The sequence below is a fragment of the Anthonomus grandis genome, chromosome 13 (assembly GCF_022605725.1).
Source record: "Anthonomus grandis grandis chromosome 13, icAntGran1.3, whole genome shotgun sequence".
Classification (NCBI taxonomy): Eukaryota; Metazoa; Arthropoda; class Insecta; order Coleoptera; family Curculionidae; genus Anthonomus; species Anthonomus grandis.
In genome coordinates, this window is record NC_065558.1 from 15,833,964 (window position 1) to 15,857,071 (window position 23,108).

Genomic DNA, 23,108 nt, shown 5'->3' on the forward strand with positions numbered 1-23,108 from the left:
ATATTATCAGAATTAATAGTTAGTCAAATTTTATTAACCTAAATATTTTCAAGATTGAAAATAGGTATCCACTTTATTAAAAGTTTCTAAAAGTTAAAAAAAATAGAGGTTTTCATTTCAAAATGTATAGTGCAATGCAATATCCTAATATTGGATCACCCAGTATTATAGGGATCCATAGCCCTCAGAACTCACAGCTCAAAAACTCACAGAACACTTTTTAAATTTTCTTTACTTCAAAGTCGACTGAGCTTTTTTCAGAAAATGGACCAGGAGAATCCCAAATAAGGGTGTGATCTTTTCGTTGGGGCAGCCTGTATATATACTTTTCATCATTAATTTTTCTAATTCAATAAACATTGCTTAGAATACAGGTAAGCAAAGGTTTCATATATCTTAGCAACGAATAGGCTAAAAGAAATTGTCGAAATAATTTTTAGGTTCCTTATTCCGTTTACCACGTTTTAATTTAAAATTTTAAATTTGGGTAGGCGGGAAGAGGAAAAGTATATTGATATTAGCATTTATAATTTTGATTTAGCTCAACTAAATTTGACAAACTTTAAGTCCAATTTACGTGTCAATTAGCTAAAGCAGGTTACTAAATCAAGCAGCTAAATTTAGCTACTTGCAGCATGTAAACCACTGGATTTAGTACTTGCGCAAGTAGGCCATTTAGTTAACAATTTAGTAAAGTAAATAGAACACCTCTCTATTTACTTGCGCAAGTAAGCTCCCCCACTCTTTTTTTATAGCAACTAAATTCCAAATAAACACGTGTAGGCAGAATAGTTTAGCGAAGTGTATTAGGTCGACCTGTTCGTAAGAGTTTACTGGGATTGTTTTGTGTGATTTTTTTGTTGAAGTCAGGAGCAGGATTTGCACATATTTATGTCCCCAGTATAAAGTGGTTCAAGGAAATTGATGCTTTTCTACGTGTTTTGGAAGAAAATAAAATACCTACCCAAGATAATTTTGGTAACGTAAGTATATTCACATTAAATACATATTTAAATAATTTAAAAAATCATTCTCTCCTACCATGGTACAGCACCTTCACCCATAAAATACTGACACAGTTGATCCCTCATATTCCTTGCAGATTTTGCAGAGTGATTGGTGTGTACTTTCTCCATTGGGGAAAATCTGACATTAAGATCTTTCCAAGAACCAAATCGCATTTGACCTCTGTCCAGGTCTTTATCTAAAGATCCACTCAGAGTGTAATTATTGCTTGAAGTAATCCTCAAATATTTGTGTAATGCGCAACAAGTTTTGATAATTTTGTCAACAGTTTCTGGTAAATATGCTTATGTAATATATACTAATGTAAATATACTTTAAAAATGCAAAACCTACTAATCATAATCCCAAAACCATTCTCAACGAATCTTCTTGCACGTGAGAGGCGGTAATTGAACACTTTTTGCTCTTTTGAAAGCATTACTTTTGAAAAAGGTTTCATCAAATATTCCTTTAGCGGGAATGCATCATCACCTACGATGAATCCGTCCGCTGGTAATAAACCATTCTCTAGGGCTTCAATAGAGACGATTATTGGAAAACTCCACTATCGGATTGTCTTCCAGGACATCCAACATTTATATAGGAAAAACAATAGTGTCATCTACCAGAGCTAACAAAATAATGCTGTTAGTACCCTTATAATTAAAGAATTCACTCCCACAATTTGCCGGTGCATGAATCGTCACATGTTTCCCATCAATTTGAATCCCTTCTCAATAACGTTCCATTCTTCTTGGGACTCCGGCACCTAAAATAATATTAAATTTACTGCTGGTTGTATTATCAATATTATCAACAAGTATTTGAGTTTGGCTAATAAGGTACAAATATTTTTTTCTATTTCAGATACAACGCGAAGAAGAAGTTAATGAACAAAAACGAGAAAATGAAGAAGAAATAATGGCTGCAAGAAACGAAACGTCTCAGGAAGTACAGCAGAAAAAAAGTAGAACTACGTCAACATTAAGGCAAGTTACTGCAGTAGTTAACGACCTAAAAAAAATAAGAAAAAATGACACATGAACCTGCCAATGAGCATGAATACATAGCTTTTGGTCGCAGTGTTGCTGCACAATTAATGACGTTAACTCCTCTTTCCGCCATACAAGCACAGGAACGCATTCAGTCTGTTCTGACAAGTTTTAAACTACAAGACCTCTAGGCCCAGAGTCACCAGTACGACACATATGCAGAGACCAGTAGTGCTCACGCCTCATCTTCCATCTATACACCACTGCAGTCCCCTACATATTCCGACATGCATTCTTCGCATAGCGATGGATCCACAAATATAACTCGTACAGAATCAAATGCCGATGATATTGTACGATCACAGATAATAGCAAAAGCTTTTTCCAACATTTAACATGTTTTGTTCATCAACAACTTTTTCGTAATAAAAATATTTAAAAATAATACCTTTATATATTTTCTTTTAGACTTTCATAAATAGCATCACACACCTCGGGTATAAATTTGGAAATTAGAGGTGTTGACACACGAAATAACCTCTGCAAAGTTCTATAACTATTTCCTGTGGCTAAACAGCCAATTTGTATATTCTGGTACGTCTTCAGCTGCTAATTCTCTTAATAAAGTAGATGAAGCACCATATACCATAACTAAACAACAAATCATGTAAACGCTTACAAAAACAAAAGGACTAAATTTTAGCTACTTGATTTAGTAACTTGGAACTTTTTCCCAACGTTATAAATTAACTTTAATTATTTCTTATTCATCTTTTCTATTATATTCAATTAACTCAATTGTGATTTTTTTATTTTATTTTTCATCCGAAATAACAACAAATGCTGATATATGAAGGTTCTCATTGTTGCTGAATTTTGGGAGATAAAAAAATTGTCCTAATATGAAAAATGGAACGGAACTGCACTGATAACTTATCGATCAAATAATGGTTGCCGTGCTTACAAAAATCAACAAAAAGTCTGGCAGTTTATGTCAAACCGTTCTGTGCATCTTGGTGTGAAATGACTATGGATATAGAGAAACTTGTGGAACTTTTCCAGTTTAATGAAAATCAACAGTATGATGACGAGAATGAACCGAAACCTGGTAATATTTTAAATTCTACCATCTTGTTACTACTTTTACTTACTACTTATTATTTTATAGAAAATAATATTGAATGTTCATCGAATACTAAGTCAAATATAAACAAATCAAACCCTTATGCCAAACTTCCTCCTCCGGAGCGAAAGGAAGTGTTAGATCCTGATGCTGAAGAAGCCTATTTTGAGGAAACATCACAAGTGGAATATCAAGATAATAATTGGAAAAAGACGCCCAAATGGGACATTTCTTACAGGCAAAGTGTTACACCAAGTGACGTATTTTTAGGGGTATGTACCCATCTACAAAGCATTTATAAGAAACGTTCTTATGTTGGTATTTAATTTTCAGATGAGCTTCAAAAACCCTTCTACTAGCAGCTGTGAAAATATGATCTTAACAGTCCACTTACCAGGCGAAAGTCGTCAAAATATCGATATTAAAGTGGAAAAAGAAACGCTTAAGTTAATTTCTCCTCAATTTTTTTTGGATTTAAACCTGCCCCATCCTGTAGACCCTAAAAGGGGAGATGCCCAATTTAATTCCCAAGATGAGAAGCTTATTATTACATTAATAATGGATCGAGAGTTAGATTTACTGAATTTTTAAATAAATATTCATGTTTATGTCTCCTATTAAGACACCCACATAATGTGCATTTTAATGGTCGCAATTTAAACCGTAAATAGAGTGAATTCCGTAAATGTACAAAATAAAAATAGCACTCATTATACAATTGACCTTATTTTGAAATTATAATGCATAATAAAGTTGGATGTCTAAAGGAAATATTTCAGACTTGGTATAATTGAAAAAAATATAATTCGAGAGTATCAAAAATTTAAATTTTGACTACATAGGAAACCACAAAGTAATTCATCAAAGAATTAATGAATAATAATGAAACTCTAAGTCTGAAAATCCTGACTTGGAATTTAATGTAGTCCAGTATAAATTTTTATAAGATAAATATCAATTACATTGCTTAAATAAATATTGCAATTACAAATGTAAAGTTTGGAGTTTTTTCTTTAATGCGGCGTTCCATTTTTCAAAATTCACCAACAATGAAAAAATATATTTAACTTAAAGTTCTTCTTCTTCGTCTTAAATGCAGTCGTTACTACGTAGCCGTCCTCTGTATTCTATTATATTTGTTATTTGCAGCGTCTTTAAAAGATCCAAAGTCTTTAATTTCCACCCAATCTCGGACATTGCGCAACCAAGATAACTTGCTAGGACCAATCCCTTTTGTTCCTTCAATTTTCCCTTTTAATATTAGGCGTGAAACTCATATCTGACCCCTCTCAATATGAGTCGAAAATATACGATTTTCCTCTGCTTGATTGTCTCGAACAGTTCTCTGTCTTCTGGTTTTGCTCTTTCAATTGCCTGACAACCTGACTCGGTGGTTAACTAAAAACTTATGTAGACGTAAGAATGCAGCTTTCGCTTGTTCTATACAGCATCTAATCTCTAACTCTGCTCCCACTTAACATTTAAGTAGCCGCCTAGTTATTTCAATTTTTGTACTTGCTCTATATGGTTAATAACATTAATGTTTTATCTGAACTGTGGCAGGTCGCTTTTTAAAATTGTGATAAGCTTGGCCTTAGCGGCAACCCAAACGCATTGCTTACATTATTTATAGCATTCAATAGTGACTGTAAATCATCTGCTGTATCAGCTAGGATTATAGTATCATCAGCGTATCTGATGTTGTTGAGAGGAATGCCGTTAACTTTCATTCCATAAGTGCTTGCTCTAAGCCCTTTCTGGAACGCTCTTTCCACGTGCAGATTGAACAGCATTGGTGACAAAATGCATCCTTGTCTCACACCTTTTTTAAATAAAACATCTTCTATTTTGCTTCCACATGGGAGACGTACTTCAATGGTTTGGTTCTAATAGAATAGTTAAGTAACTCTATTACCTACTCAAAAAGATTTGCTTTGAATAAAAGTGATTTAAGTATAGTCATAAAAGATATGTTTTAAGTTGTAATTGTGTTTAAAGTCACTTGAAAGGTATAAAAGAATTATATTTTATAAATTTATTCTTTTAGAATGAAATAATCAAAAGGCTTTGTGAGATTTAAAAAGGTTGCACGTCGGTTCAGATATTTTTTAAACCCTACCTATGCGTTAGTATTGAAGTAGGCAATAGCAAAGGCTGTGATCTTGTTTTTCTGTCTAGCAGCCTTATTTGAGTGACGTGTAATTTAGATTTGACTCCAGAAGTTTCGGAAAATCCAACGGTCCAACTGGAATCAGTCAATTCGGCCTCACAATACGGTGCAGGTAGCAATGGTAAAGAAGTGCAATTTTTCCGCTAACGTCAACCAAAGACATTAATTAGCCTTTAAGTTATTATATAAATAAAAAATCAAAGTGTTTTATTGGAGATCACAATAAATGTAGAGGTAAAAACGTATGTACATAAACTACAACATGAAAACATAATTTTAGTAAATAAATTTGGTTGATTCCCGCTCATAACCTATTATTCGGTGAACCTCTTAATTCTTAAACTACTAGAATATAAATCTATTGAGACTCTAAAGAACGACAACGACCTTAATGGGCAAGAAAATAAAATATTGCACTTTACAATATAATGTGCAGTCTGTTCATCTTCGTAACGTCTGTTCAAAGCAAACACACTTTAAAACAATCTAATGGATTCGGTCAGATCTTCCATGCATATCTTCCGGTGCATATATCTAGGTAAAAGTTAGCACATAGAGCATGTTTTGTTAAAAATTCATTGTCAAAAGCGGGACGTTATTGCGGGAAATATTTATACAATACAATATATTACGGAGAGTTTCACAAATACACAATCCAATTTATAGACACAACTTAAAACTTATAATATAATTCATAGTACTAAGTATAGATATTTTAACAAAAAATAATGTGATTATTATTTTTCATATTATCTTAATTAAATAATGAATCCATTAGAATGAAACGAAAAATTTTACTATAATTATAATTATATTATAGACCACTAATTAGGCCTGTGTTCAAAATTTTTCATTTCCTACATTGATCCAAAGACAAAAAAAGTGTTTGTTTCCTTTGTAAGTAAATAAATATTTTATTCGACTATAAGGAGCAGTGGAGCGGAGGAGGCACAAGAAGTAACTAGGAGGAAATTAAAAATTAAACAAAATTGCAGAACAAGTGAATCGACTTTCAGGGGATTATATTTTATGACAAATGGCAACTATGTAAACTGATAATCAAAAATAATTAACAAATGCTCTTTATATTACTTTATCAGTAACTTTTTAAAACTGTTATAATTTCGGGTAATAAACTGTGCTAGTTCAATATTTAAATTTTTTTGGTTATGTTTTTAACCGAAGAGGATTACTTACAAATAATCCTCTTAGGTTTAAAACATTAAATTCAGAATAAAGATTAATTGTAGGATACTGGCTATTTTTATGACTTTGTTTTGGCACCCCTTTAAAATCTGCAATGCAGTTTCGCGAAGACCACCCCAAATTGGTAAACAGTATCTTAAAATAGACTCTACAAGGAAATTATAAGCTATTTTTATTGTTTTTCCATTTGGAATGTTTCGAAGCTGGTAAAATTTGTAATATAGTTTTCGAAGTTTTTTCGCCTTTTCGATAGCGTGCTCATTCCAGCGAAGATTCTGATCAATATATAAACCTAAATATTTTATAATATTCGTTTTCTGTTTACTTGGACAGATACAAGTAGTATTTAATAAATTATAGGTTGTGGCATGAATTTTAATATCAGATTGTTCGGGTTGATCGGCAGCCGTTAATAAAAATGCTATAAATTTAGTTTTTACAACGTTTAGGCCTATTTTATTGCTACTTATCCATTTTTGTAAAAAGCTAATAAAAAAAACATATAAAAACAAAACAAAACAAACAAGAAAAAAAATAAAAATAAAAATAAAATATACTAACAAAATAAATACATGCAAAACTGTACAAAAACAATGTATCTGGTCAATATACATCATGATGTATAAAATGTCAATAAAAATAAAAATAAACACAATAGTCAATAACAGTAAATTAATTAAATACAGAATGAAAGTGCAGTTTATTTACTAAAAAAAAAAACTAATATATTCTCTATTTTAAGATATAAAAAAAGCCAGTGTGTGTGTGATACCCAAAAAGTTATCCTAGAAAAAAATCCTCCACTGCGTACAAAGCTTTTTCCAGAAAGTACGCCTTAACATTATGAAATCGAGGAAAAAAGATTTCTTGACAGTGGACTCTGCTATTAAGTCCAAGCAGATACTGAACTGCTCTCTTTTGAAGTTTAAAGATGCGCTCAAATTGAGTCACACCGCATGTGCCCCAGAATGGAAGGGCGTAACGTAGATGTAACTCAAAAAGGGCATAATAAACTGTTTTTGATGTTTGAATACTTAATTCCCTGGAAAGTGATCTTAAGGCAAAACATGCTGAACTTAATTTTTTATATAAGGCCTCAATATGCAAGTCCCATTTTAGGGAGTAGTCAACATTAAGTCCCTAGAACTTCACAGATTCAACGACGTCCAAACTGGTGTTCTTAAGTACAAAGGATTGAATAGTAGTTTTATATGATAAGACTTTAGTTTTGAGACATTTAGGCACAGAAGATTAGAATCGCACCACGATTTAATGGTAATTAAGTCATTAGAAATAGTAGCATGTAGTGCCCTAGCATCCGGATTGCTCCATGTAAAGCTAGTATCGTCAGCAAAAAGACAGATTTTGCCACTGATGCTAAGATTGGCCATGTCATTTATAAAGATCAGAAACAAAATAGGGCCCAGGACTGAACCTTGAGGTACCCCACATTCTATTGGTTTGCAAGAAGACTTCGTCGTATCAACTTTTACAAGCTGATTTCTGTAACTGATATACGATTTAAACCACTACAATTTACACAATCAAAAGCCTTAAAGAAATCACAAAAAATTGTTGCTGTTGAATGATTATTATTTATACTGGTGTAAACACTATTAAAGAGAGAAAACATAGCATCATTTGTGCACTTGTTACTCAAGAATCCAAATTGGTGAGGAGTAAGAATTTTATATTTAAACAGAAACGATAAGAGCCTTTTTTAACCAATCGTTCAATGATCTTTGATAAAGTGGGAAGGAGTGCGATTGGGCGATACTTTGAAGCTTGTTGTTTATCTCCTCCCTTATGCAAAGGAATAATTATTGCAGTCTTAAGGCAGGTAGGAAAGACTCCATTTTGGAATGACTTGTTAATTAAGTTTGTTAGATGGATTAAGGTGCAATTTGGCAGATTGGAAAACATTTTGAGAGTGACCCCATCTGTACCAGATGATGATTTGTTTTTTATTTCATTTGTTGTAGTTTGAAGCTCTGTTGATACAATGGGGGTAAAAAAGAAGCTGTGTAAATTTTTATTTAGGAGATAAGAACGAGGATCGTGAGAAGGTGTTATTATTGCCATTAGATTTTTAGCTACATTAACAAAGTGGTAATTAAGGTGCTCAGGTGAAGGGATAGTGCTAGATGAAGAAGTCTTATTTCTTAATTTATTTACAATAGACCACGTTTCTTTGGCAACATTACTTGATTCGATCATCCTTTTATTATAATAAATATCTTTTGCAGCTTTTATAGTCTTATGGTACATTTTTCTATAAAGCTTGACATAGTTATGAAAAAATACGCTGTCTGTAAATTTTTTCAGGTGTGATAATGAGCGCATGTTTTTTGCAGAAACACGTAAGCCTTTAGTGGTCCATGGCTTATGATGTTTCATTTTGATAGGTCTAAGAGGAAACAACTTATGTTATTCCAGTACCAATGACCTACTTAATGTATCATTACATCGCTCTTTTTGGATACGATTTTCCAAATATGATTTAAAAAGATCTAACATACACATTTGAAAAAGTTACTTAGAAGTGAGATTGGTCTATTCCATTCTAGTCCATCCATTCTACAGGAATTTTTGAAGTACTAAAAGTTAAATTAATTACATGTTTAATTTTTTGTTTTGTTACATGGCTTTAAAATACAGGTATGTATTGAATTTAATAATTTTGCGCTTATACTGTCTTCACCTGTCTTCACCGGGAGATAAAGAGTTTATATGTGATACAAGTTCTTTATCGTTGACTGGTTTAAGAAAAAATGATTTATTTACAGCATAGTTACTTTTGCTGTCTTCATTCGTGAATGTGGCCAGTATTGCTAGCCATTATTTCCCCAATTTTTGCAAAAAAGTTGTTGAAAAGTGAAGATTTTTTTCTTTATTTTTTATTATCGCACCTGTTTTGTCTTTTATTATTATTCCATTTTTATATACAGGGTGTTCATTTGAAACCTTCCCACCACGGATTTATTGAGAACCACTGTTTAAAAAAAAAAAACTCCGAAATATGTCAAAAGGTTTGTTAAGGGGGACAACTTTCTAACCTAAAATTACTTCACCCCCTTTCACCCTCTGCCCCCCAGGTTCATCCCCTTAATAATTTTAAATGGCAAGGGGTATCGAGTAATAGCTTGTTTAAAAGGTCTTTGGAAATCTTTTATTTTGACGTTTGATTTTTTAAATCGGTCGATTCGTTTTCGAGAAAATTAGAAAAATCTTTGTTTATCTTAATTTGTACAGATAGAAAACAAAAACATGAAAATATCAGTTTTTATTTCAATAAGTGTTCAAAATGTTGCCCGTTTTTGACCAAACAATGATATAGGCGATGCTCAAATTCCTGACGGACATTTTCAAAAACATGTTGGGGGATGAACTATCATTCATTGCTCTTCTGCGAATCTGTTCAAAAGCTTCTCAGTTCCCATCTTTTAGGCTGAAAAAACTCAGCTCAGAATGATCTGAGAAATGCTCCTGAGTTAATCCAGCTGTCCTTAAAAAAATTATATCGATTTAAAAATTGCGTACCCGCACATACTAAACTGTTGTCCATCAACATGCAGCTTAGTATTAGAACCTAGTTGATCGGTTCCAACTGATTATGCGCCAGATCCAGCACTCTCAACTTCATTAAACCGGAAACCTTCGGAATGCTTTGTAGTAAATTAGAATAGAGCCTTAATATTGATAAAATTTATTTTGATAGATTTTCTTTTGGCTAAAATTGGCTGGTGAGAGAGTTTATTTCCAGACAAAACTAGTTCTTCTAAATCTGACCAGTAGAGAGCGCTACAGTCCGGCAGGGATGTTAGATTATCATAAGCTAGAAAGATATTATTTAAAAAAAATCATTTTAGATAAGTAGGTATCGCTTAGGCAGAACCACTAGCCTATTATTGGAGACATTTAAGACTTTTACACCCCCAACGAATTTTAAAAAATCATCGGGTAGCTCAGCCAAGCTGTTGTTTTGTAAAAACAGCTCCTCAATAGGTAATCTACGTTGTATCATCGCCACATATTGCATCTCATTGTAGGCGAGTTGCACCATTTGAAAAAAAGGCATTTCATTACAAAAAGGGCGATCTGGCAAGGTTGTAAGCAAGTTATTACTAGCCAACAATGCACACAAGTCACCGCATCCGGATAGCCAATCGGGGAGCGTTTGGAGATCATTATAGCATACGTCAAAATAAGTCATTAAATTAGACTTTCCAGATTCGCTTATAAATTTTGATAAGATGGGCAAAAAATATATGGGGCGATAATTGTTGTTATTTGATATCCTTAATAGCCTTCGAGATGTATTACTGTGACACAATCACTATTCAAACAAAATTGCAAAGCAAATGCCAAAAATAGCAAATGAATTTTTTTAAAATATAATTGATAAAATCAAACAGCAACTTATAGATAAAATTGATAAATTGCATGCAGTTTGCACGCCAATTAAGGCCCCGCATGACAAATCTTGCCCATATAGAAGTTACTTAAGAGGTCAAGGCGCGAACCACAACAATCTGGCGGTGCTTTAAAATTATCGTCGCACAAATTAGGATAAATTAGCTTAGCTGTTAAGTCACATAGGGCAAAATCTGGTGCATTTTGCGTTTGTTTGCTGTGCGAACCGGTTGATAAGTAATAGGTGAGTTTTATTTTTTTTAATCCTTGACTTGAGCGCATCATTTGTATGTAAATCCCCCAAACAATGTCATTCAGGTGATAAAATAAATTTACAAAAGTTCATCCACCTACAGCTCATTAGGCAGCAGATGTTCAAAAGTGGGCCTGTTAAAATGATCACTTCGATACATATATTTGAATATATTTTTTCTATATTAAAAATACACAGTGCGCCAATTTACAATTATATAAAAAAAACATCTTTTAAAATCATTTAATGTAATTTCTATAACTATATGGTCTTCTTTATGGTCTCAAGAATTATTCATACTACCTCATCAGCTCAAGTCAGACAAACTTAATACGTATTAAATATTTTTTTAATCACCCTATATATTATACAGTTTCATGACTTTTTAGGTGTCAGCCGATCTGTTGAGTGAAGCACCATCCAGTTCATTCATAAAAACCACAATGACCAGTGTGTGTATTTTAACTATAATGATTTTTATTCTTATACAATTTGTTTGGGTTACTGAGGAGTATAGCCACTTTGATCCTCATAGAAGTAAAATACTCATGTTAAATTTTAAATGAATATGTGAATATCTTATTCTGGATTTTAGGACCTAAATTGATGGGTGAAATCCTCCCGTTCAAATCGATCACCCCTGAAAGGCAAAGGGTCCGCAATAAGATCGTGATGTACCATAATTATTTTAGGTCTAAAGTGGAGCCGAAGGCCAGTAATATGTTGAAAATGGTAATATTCTTTCTTTGTTTTTATTAAAAAAAAATATAAAACTATAAGAAGAGGTGATTTTTAGAAGTGGCACAAAGGAGCAGCAAGAGCGGCACAAAAATGGGCAGATAAATGTCAGTTTTTAGTGCACGATGGAGTAGTGGGACGCCGTATTGACGGATATGGGTCCTGTGGACAAAATATTTTTATTGCGACCACCAGAGTACCTTGGTAAGTGTAAAAGAGTTTTTGTTTAATCTAGAAGTACCGTTTATAGTTTCAAGAGAATTATAAATGCTCTTAGAGTAAATCTCGTACAAGTTATTCTTCTATCAACGCCAGAAGTGACATATTTAATTCGTTTCGGTTTTTGCATTTTTGGAATTGAGCAGGGCCTTCATTTTCCTCCATACAGTTATTTTGCAATTAAATGCTTTTGATCAAGTGTCATTGTTATTGAACAGTTTTCAGTTTCGGTTTCGGTGCCTACTTAATATGAATTATAATTAAGTACTTGATAATCACACATCAAGAAATATATCTTCTTTTCAATGCGAATAATTTCAACTCTCTTGCAATTACTAGAGCCAGAGTTAACGAAATTCAATATGTTTACCCTAGTGTTGGTTGCAGAGACTAGCTAGAGCTTGATGTTTCTTGCTAGAGCTTGATTGCTCGGAATTGATGTTTCCAAGAAATATCTAAAGCTATCTTAATGCCAGGAGACCCTTTTTTTGTTACATCTTCCAAGTTTTTCTTTAGCTCAGTTGTATGTATTCTTACTTATGCTGCAGACAGGTTCTAGTACCATGAAATTACAATTCGCTCCCTTTCATGTCCATATATCTGTTCTTCATGATCTACCTTGCACGCCTCTTTGTGCAGAAATCCATATTAACGTGATGTTGTTTTTCTTTACTATCTCGTCGAATTCCCCTAATCCTAGTGTGGCCGCTTGACTGTAAATTTGGCAATATCCTGCTTGGGACAGTTTCTCGGCAATCAGTTGAATTAGGTACGCCTTTTAATTTATTTCCCCAGTGACTCCGAGTATTTCGGTGTACGGCCCGAGTACTTCTACTGCACTTCCTTCATTGATTATCGAACCATCTCTGAATAACTGAGTAAACTTTTACTCAATTACTTCTACTGTTTATTTTTGTGGCGAAGTTTTTCTTGAGTTAATATTCCTTTGTTATATATCTTAAAAAGATTGAATAGAGCAATAAATCGTGTGAGATATCCATGATATTATTTAATCGATGATATGCTTGTTCTCGGCTTTTATTGTAGATAGTCTTCAAGTCATTTTTTTCTATTTCCAGATGAAGGGTGTAGAACATTGACTAGAATTAGTAAAGAACAGCTTTGTTTAAGTTCAAGATGTGCTCACGGGCAAGAGGATGTTTTGTTTACAAAAATATTCACGGCTTCTCTGTTGTCAAGTTTACACATATTTTAAAAAGAGGAAATTTTCAGCATTTATATTAACACGTGTATTAATGTTAATTCAACTTTTTGTTTTGTATTGTGGGTTACAAATAAAAGTAGAAATAGAGAGAAGTACAGAGAGATAGCAATATCAAACATAATGTTAATTTGCCATAAGTCTATCGAAAACTCGCCGATGCGCATGAGTGATATTGTGATTTCCAATTGGTCGGTCATACCGTTCCTTCATCATCCCAAAACGAGGATTATCGATTGTTCAATCTTTGCCCAATTAACGGTAAGAATTTTTAATCATGCGTAGATCACCAAATGCCAGTGAGAAATAGACTTCTGCGTTATATTTCGATCCTGTATTATACTTATCTAGGTTTCTTGGCTTCACTTTTGTCAAGATGTTACCCGTAATGAGTTTATATGTATTATGCGATAAATTATTAACATTTTTATTTCTAAAAAATTTGGAATGGCAACACCGCAAGCAAAAGCTGATGTAATCTTGTCAAACAGCTTTGTATTTATATTCGGTGTCTTTTCTCTAGTTTTTGGTTGAAAAAGGAAAAAGCCGTACCATAAGAAAAAGGCGATTCAAGCCGATCTTTTTACCGTCATCATATACGTAGAATATTAAAGAATTTTAAGAAGTATATAATAATAAAATTATAAAATATTTAATTTCAATAATAATGCTTTTTATTGGAGCACATAGTGTTCATAAACGGTAATATTGTTTATATTTAAAGCGTAATTTATTATTAATAAATATTTATCATGTTGTAAATATTTTTTGACGACGTCACTGGTAGAGATTTCTTGTGTGGGTAGCATCAACAATGCGATAAAGCAGCGTTGCGATGTTGTTGCTCTTTTCTCTAATATACGTTATCTGCATTCAATTAAAATAAAATATTGACTTCTTTATAAAGTATTTATCATATTTTATTAAAGGGGAACAGTAGTATTGTTTTGTCTTTGTCAAAATAAGTGACAAATTTTTGTGATTATAAAGAGAGATTTTTTGTCCATTTCTATATAAGCATTTGGCATTATTGCATTGTTGCAAGCAAACAAACGGCCCATAGTTCCACGGCAATGCTAATTCTAGCCTTTCATTATGCTAAGGGTGTATCCCTCTAGTATTGCTGTTAATATGTTTTCATAGCTTCTATCAGATACACATACACTCGCTAATCTTTGCAGTCAATCCTTCGTATTGTTTGTTTTGTCTTGTCTCATGCTTAGTAATGCTGAGTAATGCCATACCAAACCGCTGCCCTTCAAATAGTTTTAGGTTCTATTATCATGCACTGCTGTATATTTGGTATGCATCCCTAGTAGGTATTGTCAAAAACCAGTTTCTCAGATTTAATTCTTGAATTAAATAGAGAATGCCAGTTTCCGCAGCTTGTACTCATCTCGGCTTTAGATGTTTTTTCCTAATATAAATAAAATCTTAACATACCTAATAACGACATATAGTACCCACCTCCCAACTTTGCAATTGCTGTTCATGACACTTTCTTTCCACAACTTTTTCTAACAGACCGTTTAGACGACGTGGTTCGATTGAGTAACCTATTTTATTATTATTTGAAATCTAATGTTTATTAAGAAAAAAGTTAGCACGGAAAGTAAAATGATAAAAGGGTAGATTAGTCAGGATATTCCGTAAGCAGAAAAAGGATGGTACTTGACGTACTATTTGGTACTTCTAAATACTGTTTTTAATTATTGGCTTCGTTAGGGTAAGGCAACTAGAAAACCAAAGAAAAAGAATGAAAAATACATAAATACGAACAGGAGTATAATTGAATAATAAAATAAATACTAATTGCAACATTCGGATCTGGTACCTCTAGTTTTGGAGGAAAACCAAAACATCTACACTAAGAAAATATAAGCTATAGTATATGTATATAGATGCTTTATTTATTTATCAAACAGTTTTTTTTATTAAGATTTCTAAATTTATGTAAATCATTTCCATGTAAGTTATATGTAACTGTGTAAACTTGATTTACTTTTGTTAATTAAAAAAAATATATTCATATTTTCCAAAGAACGTAATTAGGATTTCCTGTTGATGCACTTTCATTTGTCAATTATATTTTACTTATTTATTAAACTTCGTGCAAAATATGCCTTATAATTGACTTTTTTAACACTTTTTAATATCACGATTTACTTCGATTAGTTTATAAAAACCTCGGTGGACATTCTGCAATTTATATTTATAACGTAATTATTAAAAAAATAATGATTTTATAAATATTGTTTAGGAAGTATATTGGTATATGTACTATAAGTATAGTTATAGTAAAACCACAGATAACATTCTTCATGGGTTATATCTTTGTTATATAAGCTTGATTTGCTCTACCGAAACATGTATTTCCACTTTGGATTAAAAAAATTATTCTGTTTTTGCTAATAAAGATATTTAAAAAATGAACGATAAATTGTATGGACAAATAAATAATATTTGCAAAATAATGTTATATTTCTTTTTAACGTAAAATTGTTAAATACATTTTTATAGCCCTTTAATTACAAGTGAAATATACTTAGTAACACTAAAAAATTAACTATATTTAAATAATATTTTAGGTAAATTCAGCTGAAACATTTATTCGCATATATTCAAGGTCTAATTTAGGACAAATCAATATAATATATTTTATGTAAATCGCCTCTGCTGGTATTATGAATACGTCCTTGAAAAGAGATTTCTGCAATGTGTTTAAGTTATGTCAATATGTTAGACAAAGATATAACAATTTTTAAGGATAGCGAAAAATTAAAATAATTGATAGGCGGCGAGGGAGTCTGGTAAAATTCATAGGGAAGTATATTTTAATACTTTTCTTGAATATGCCGTAAATCTCGGTATACTTAATGCAGTTTTCCTTGGAATTAAAAATCAAGATATGAAACATAAATAAAATAATTTTATGTTGACTTAATTTATATCTAGAGTATAAAGAATTTGTTGTATATTTTTTGTAGTCTTATTATTGTAATAAAATCAAATGAACAAAATATATATAATTCAAATGAACAAAAGTAACAAAAAACACAAAATTGTCCTTAAAGGAATAGCAATTTTAATAATTTCTTCTACAATTAAGAAGTGTTTTTGTTCATTGCTCTTTAATAGCCTGTAGAGCATTATAGTTCCATTCACCAATAATCTATTTTGCGATTTCTTTTATCATCAAAGGCTCCGCCAGCGACACCTTTGACAAATAAACGACAAAATAGAATAATGGTGGAAGCAACTGCTTTTCATATTAATAAATCTAGAACCTTGGGGTCAGATGTAAGCCTTAGTGGACTCAGAGGAGGTGAATATTTTTAGTTTTCATTTGAATAGGGATTGATTCTTCACTCTATATAACTTTCAACCACGCAGTACTGTAAATTGAGATTGGGTCAGGTCCGTCCGTCTGATCTGCTTTTACGATGCATCCGACCTGGTTACCAGCGTTAATGGAATCAGCAAACCACCATATAGGGGTGGAATGGCGTCTGGGAACGGCTTTGGGAAAAAAGGGACAAGGGACAAATAACCACCACGTGTTGACTGGGTGAAAGGTGACATAGAAGTACCTATATGTAGGTTAAGCAATGGTAGATGAATAAAGCTGTTAGGGTCAAAATTTTAGATTCTCTAGCTTTTATTGCTTTTTTTAAATTCTGAGAAGATATAATGTTGAGGAGATCCTTTTTTATACTCAGGCTATATAATTTTCCTTTACGTTCTAGTTCAAGACCCAAAATTGCATAATTATGTTTTCCCATCATCCTTTTCTTTTAAAGATAACGTGACCATCTCAGTTTAATCAAGGTTGAGGTATACCGGATGACACAGGAAAACGGGAACACTTAATAACTATTTTACTTTTCAAGATAAACAAATGAAAATTGGCATATCGATAGAATAGCTGTTATAAGGGCATCTTTTGACATTCTGTCAAAATGACATTCTGTTATTTTTCGTTACTTCCGGTTTAACATTAAGTGACACTAACTTTTTGATTTTAAATGGGACATTTGGTATATTATTATGTATTTTAATAGAAAATAATATTCTGAGAACAATGGTAAAGTCAAAGTTTTAATTTTTAATCAAGTAATCACAGAAAAATAAAATTCATTGTGTTTTATTACTTGAATCTTTTACACGCCTATTTAAAATTTCCAAACCAGTTTTGGTATTTACTTTATTTTTTTAAATAGCACGTTGTTATGAACAACCAATTTTGAAATGCAGTTATCAGAAATACACTCAGTAAACATTTCAAATATTAGTAAACATTAAAATTCTTTCAAAAAATTGCTGATAAGATGTCAAGATGTCAGTTACAAAATAGTTGAAGAACGTGTCAAAACAAGCCTTCTATGCGATTTCCATTAATTAAATGCGTTTATTTATATGACTTAATTTTTTTCTTCTTAGGATCTTATTTACCAACCGACTTAAAAAATAATGATATCAAATTATTGGAAAAAAAACTTATTTCAAAAGTGGTTGTTTCCAGTAATGTGGTATTTAAAAAAATTAAGAAAATGCCAAAATTACTTGGTTGAATATTTTAAATAGGCTTGTAAAAGATTTAAGTCATAAAATGCAATGAAAACTATTTTTTCCGTGATTACTTGATCAAAAATTAATATATAAGTATGAACACATTCATGGCACCCTATTTTAAAATTTAAAAAATTGATTTTTTCTATAAGTATAAAACGAAAAGTAGCAAATGTAGTACACATTAATCTCAGAATATTATTATCTATCAAAATACGTAGTAATATACCAACTGTCTTATTTAAAATAAGAAAGTTGGTATTACTTCCGGTTAAAGAGGAAGTAACGAAAAACATCTGAATATGTCAAAAGAGGCTCTCATAACAATTCCATCAATATACCAAATGTCATTACTTTATCTTGGAAACTAAAAAAGTTATTAAGTGTCACCCGGTATACAGATGGTTATCCGCAAACTCTGAATGTAGCTTTCTAATGATGGAAGTGGATATCGGTTGTAATGTTATGGACAAGTAGGTGGTGACATATCATCATCTGCTTTTATAGAAAATACCAAAGACTCTCCACCGTCCAAGTTCACCAATAAAAAGTAGCTCAAATCATAGGATTAAATCATAAGAAAAGCATTGTCTTTCGTTCTTCAGTGTTTTGTTTCATATATTATGTGACACACAGGTAAAAGCTTCTGAGGTCACAGAAAATTATCATGACTAATTCTCCTCTGTTACAGCCTTAACTATAAGTGTCACCAGTGCCTTTAGGGTATCAGCGGTTTTTTGAAAACCTAATTGGAGGTGGTTTTTATCTAGAAGTGAGGGTAGAAGGTTGTTAATGCTGATTTCAGTAGCATACATTAATGATTGAATTAGAGTTCATGAATCGATACATTGGATTCAATGACCACTTCACCTCTCGCTGTTTTATTGAGCTTATATCTTGTTTAGAAATAAAATATTCTATTTTTAAATAATATTAAAAATATTATTCAATAAGTATAATTATTAGTCATCTAAATTATAAGTATAGTTCTTCTTCTTCCTCATATTGTAGGCCTAAGGCCTGTATTTTCTAACTTAATTCTCTCGAGATGTTGAGTCCATGGTCTTCCATTAATTTTAGCAGTCTTCCTTCTGTCATCCTGTCTACGTGGCTCGATGATGTTTTCCATTTGACGTTCGTATCTTACATCTCTGATTCTTTTTCTGTCTCTTAGTGTATACTCTAAGATATATAACTTTTCCTCATGATGGTGTTATTCTAGATAATGTGTCAAAGTGCACCTGAAATTCGACTGGCGTTGTTGGCTTGTTCTCCTACTTCATCTGTTCTATTTTGGCTTGTGGTGAATTTTATGCCTAGTTATTCGAACGGCATTACCTGTTCTATTGTTTTATTTTCCAAAACAAGTTTATATATCATTAGTTGAAGGATTTTGCATTAACAGAGAATGAGTATAGGAGCCTTTATAAGTCGTCCTCATTATCCGCTATAATTAGGGCGTCATCGGCATAACATATACTTTTAATTTCACCTGTTTTGAGTATATATCGTCCTGTGCTTTTAACGTGACTATAAGTTCATCTATTATTATATTTAAAAAATGTGGGTTTAAGGAGTCTCCTTATCACCGTTAGTGTTCTTTTTCCTCTGTCATCTTTTAGTTAAGCAATAGATAGATGTATTGAGGTTTAGCTGTTTTATGACATCTTTTACGATTCTCGGTATGTTTTTTTTCTTAAGAATATCTGTGAACTCGTTCAATCTCACCCTGTCAAAAGCTTTGATGAGGTCTAGAAAGCAAATATTATGCAAGCTTTCTTGCACTACTTGCCAGACTATATGAAGATAGTATCCATGATATAAGATTTAAAATGCATGTTTCTAGGATTACACAAAAGGCCTACCTTTCGTTAAAACTTTTATATTCCAGCAGACATATATTAAGCAAACAACTTCGAAAGAATCTATGTGAATCACTAGTGTTGTCAAATTTTAATTACTGCGATTTTATCTATGGACCTTGGATATCAACACAAAGTATAGAATCCAGAAAGTTCAAAATACTTGCGCTAGACTTATATTTGGCTTAAGAAAGTATGATCGTATTAGTGCTAAAATTGAGGAGTTGGGATGGTTAAGGATGGAAGATCGTAGAGCTCTTCATGTGGGTAACTTTCTTCACAAATTAATGACATGCCCAATGCTTTTTATTCATTAAAAGATAAATTTGTTTTAAGAACTTTCGTACATTCACGAGTCCTACGTATTTCAAGTTCATTTAATATTTCTCGTCATCGGACGGCCTTATTTAAACGAAGCTTTGTATATAACAGTATTAAATTAGGATTCCTGACAGGTTAAGATCTTTAGCATTTACCAAGTTTAAAAAAGCGTTTAAAGTTTTTATTATAAACCAGAAATTATGAAAGGTGAGTGCATCAGTTATTATATTCAGCATTAAATTATTATTCTGTTAAATTTTTTATGTGTTACAATGATTATTGTTATTGTTTAAAAATGATAATATTATCTTTTGTCTAAAACTTGTAATATTTAGACATTATTAGTTTTTTTTTTAAATTATTTTGGGTACTTTTAGGTCATTACTTTAATTTTGCTAGCCAAACACAATGTATTTTTGTTTTATCTCTTTTAAGTGTTAATCTTAATTTTCTTTTGTTAATAGTGTATTAGTAAATAAGCCATCAGTGGTTAAGTATGAATAGCTACTGCAGCTAGACTTCGCCACTGCTTGCACCGATACCATTAAATTAATGTTTTATACTACTTACTTATGTATTTTGTGGTATCTAATAAAAGACGATTTATTATTATTATTATTATTATTATTATTATGATTAACCGATTTTTCCTCAACCCTTGTTGTTCTTCCAATATTTTCACATGTTCGCTAATTATTATATTTTCTATGAACTTCGTGAACAGTTTCATGGCTGAGCTTAGTAAGGTTAGGCCTCTATAGTTTTCTGCGAATTTTTTGTGTCCTTGTTTAAATATAGGAATAGTTATGCTCCTTTTGCAATCATTTGGGACTTTAGTCATTAATATTCTGTTAAATAACTTTGCATATTCTTTCATTAGCAGGTGTCACGCATATTTTACAAACTTGTTAGGTATCTTATCTAGTTCGGATGCTTTCCTATTTTTAATCTTCTTTATCTGTTCCATCGTCATTCTTTCGGGAGGTTCTTCAGCTTTTTCGCCATCTTCTTCAATCTTGTTTCTGTTTTCCTTCCGTGGGTATATCTGTGTACAGTTGTTTAAAGTTGGCTTTCTATTAGAGTTCATCAATTTGTAGTGTTTGTGTATATTCCAGGTTTTTACTTCCTTTTAGCATCCCCCATTCCATACTTTATATGCTCCATATAGGTCGTGCTCCATTTCGGAGGTAAACCTTTACCACTAGTTTCGTTTTATGGTTGTGATATCTGTGTTGATTCTGTTTCTTGCTTGGATGTACTTTCCTTCCGGTGTCTGGTTACTCCTATATCATAGGTATGCTGGACATTTCTCCTTCACTAGAGCTTTCACTTCCGATGTATACCATTGTTGGTTACAAGAGGCTTTATTAACTCCCATTTTTTTTTAGGCCTGGAGCCTAGATAGCGGCGTTGACAATATTCTTTTATATAGTTTCCTAGCACCCTTGTGGATCGTCTTATCTCGCAATGAAGTTCGTTTCGATTTTTTTATTTAAGCGAGCTTCGCGTAGGTAGTGCTTTTGTTGTTGGGTTGATAATGTTGATAATGTTTCTATAATGGGTTCTATGTTTAGTTTTTTTTGTGATGTCTGCTATTTTCTTCTATTGTATATATATTTACAGCTTACACACGACTAAGGAGTAGTCGAATCCTATATTGGCCAAGGTAAGGCTACTTACTTCTAATATTTGGATTGGCTATATGGCTCTGTTTGATTAGATATAATCTATAGTTGAATTTTGGCTTCTCTTAGTTGGCTGGTGGTTTGTGGCCATCTGCGGCTCTTTTGTATTTGGCAACACCGCTATATCTATTTGCGTGCATATATATATTTTGTGCTATTCCATTTCTAACAATATTTCGCTGCCTTTGATGTTTTAGGATATTATGATCCAGCAACGCTGTTCAAACTGTACAATCTGCGAACAATAAAGTGGGTCGATAATTTTCGCCTTAATTTCAGGCTATTCGCAATAGAAACCTGGTGGCTCGAAAAAAATAACTTTAAGTACGGTGGAAAGAACAATATGACTTTAACTGGCCACTATACACAACTGGTATGGGCGGCTACCCATGAGGTCGGATGCGGTCTGGCAAAATGTTATTTTAGACATCCGGAGGCCAAAGAAACAGAGGCAAAAGCAAGAGTGTTTTACAACTATGTTTGCAACTATTGTCCAATGTAAGTACTTTTATTTGTATCGTACTCAGTTTACTTATTTGAGTGTCTTTTTTATTTTGAATTATCCTGGCCCTTCTTAAAGGCTTTATTTTTATTAAATTTCGTCAAAATGCAGCCAAACAAATTTAGGCTAATTTTTCCTCATTTTATCAGAATACCGGTATGTAAAGTGGGTCCTAACAAACCGTGACACTGATTTTTTTAGTGGCACAGTTTTAAATGTAATTATGTATGATTTTACAAAGTGGGTCACTGCCTACGATTCATCAATAGAATCACGAATAAATTTGCCCGATATAATTTTTTATATTTTTTTTAAGAGGTAATCGTCCAGGCAAAATGTCACATCCCTATAAACTGGGTAACCCATGCAGTGCCTGCAAGAAGAATTGCAGTAAAAAATTGTGTTCGAATGCATGCGATGTGGCAGACGTTTGGGCTAATTGTAAGGAATTGTACAAGATTCATCCGATGTGGCTATGTAGGACTCATACGCCTAAGGGTAGGCAAAGGGCGCAACATTGTAAGGCGACATGTACTTGTAGAAATAAAATTTTCGATTAGAATCCTTTGGAGTTTAAATATCCTCTAATGAAGGTGATAATAACCGCAGCTTTTAAAAGTTATTTAATTTTGTAACTTTATGCACAAAATCTAAACATGTGATAGGCAACCCCAAGGAAGTGCAGAGGCCCCCTAGTCTACTAAAGATTTGACAAATTAAAAAGTAATAACTACGACTACAAAATAAAGAATTAAAAATGAATTGCAATGTTTGTAATGATAAATTTAAATGATATTTTTAATATTCTTTGCATAAAGTTTTTTTTTA

General features: G+C 32.2%; 2 protein-coding genes across 2 annotated transcripts; both read left to right on the top strand.

Annotated features, from left to right (window-relative positions):
• Positions 1-2,880: 2,880 nt before the first annotated feature.
• LOC126744093 (dynein axonemal assembly factor 6) lies at positions 2,881-4,117 on the top strand. Its single transcript, XM_050451442.1, has 3 exons — positions 2,881-3,105; positions 3,166-3,392; positions 3,454-4,117. The coding sequence occupies exons 1-3, from the start codon at positions 3,021-3,023 to the stop codon at positions 3,709-3,711; spliced, it is 570 nt and encodes a 189-aa protein (XP_050307399.1). The 5' UTR covers positions 2,881-3,020; the 3' UTR covers positions 3,712-4,117.
• Positions 4,118-10,839: 6,722 nt separating this feature from the next.
• On the top strand, positions 10,840-22,842 carry LOC126744090 (cysteine-rich secretory protein 3-like). The gene is made up of 6 exons (XM_050451438.1): positions 10,840-11,153; positions 11,552-11,699; positions 11,758-11,894; positions 11,959-12,104; positions 22,058-22,276; positions 22,597-22,842. The coding sequence occupies exons 2-6, from the start codon at positions 11,606-11,608 to the stop codon at positions 22,838-22,840; spliced, it is 840 nt and encodes a 279-aa protein (XP_050307395.1). The 5' UTR covers positions 10,840-11,153; positions 11,552-11,605; the 3' UTR covers positions 22,841-22,842.
• The last annotated feature ends 266 nt before the right edge of the window (positions 22,843-23,108 follow it).

Coding starts and splice junctions, on each gene's coding strand:
- LOC126744093 (XM_050451442.1), top strand. CDS start 3,021: ATGACTATGGATATAGAGAAACTTGTGGAACTTTTCCAGTTTAATGAA. Junction 3,106..3,165: donor CGAGAATGAACCGAAACCTG/GTAATATTTTAA, acceptor ATTATTTTATAG/AAAATAATATTGAATGTTCA. Junction 3,393..3,453: donor CAAGTGACGTATTTTTAGGG/GTATGTACCCAT, acceptor TTTAATTTTCAG/ATGAGCTTCAAAAACCCTTC.
- LOC126744090 (XM_050451438.1), top strand. CDS start 11,606: ATGACCAGTGTGTGTATTTTAACTATAATGATTTTTATTCTTATACAA. Junction 11,895..11,958: donor CCAGTAATATGTTGAAAATG/GTAATATTCTTT, acceptor GGTGATTTTTAG/AAGTGGCACAAAGGAGCAGC. Junction 12,105..22,057: donor GCGACCACCAGAGTACCTTG/GTAAGTGTAAAA, acceptor CCTTAATTTCAG/GCTATTCGCAATAGAAACCT.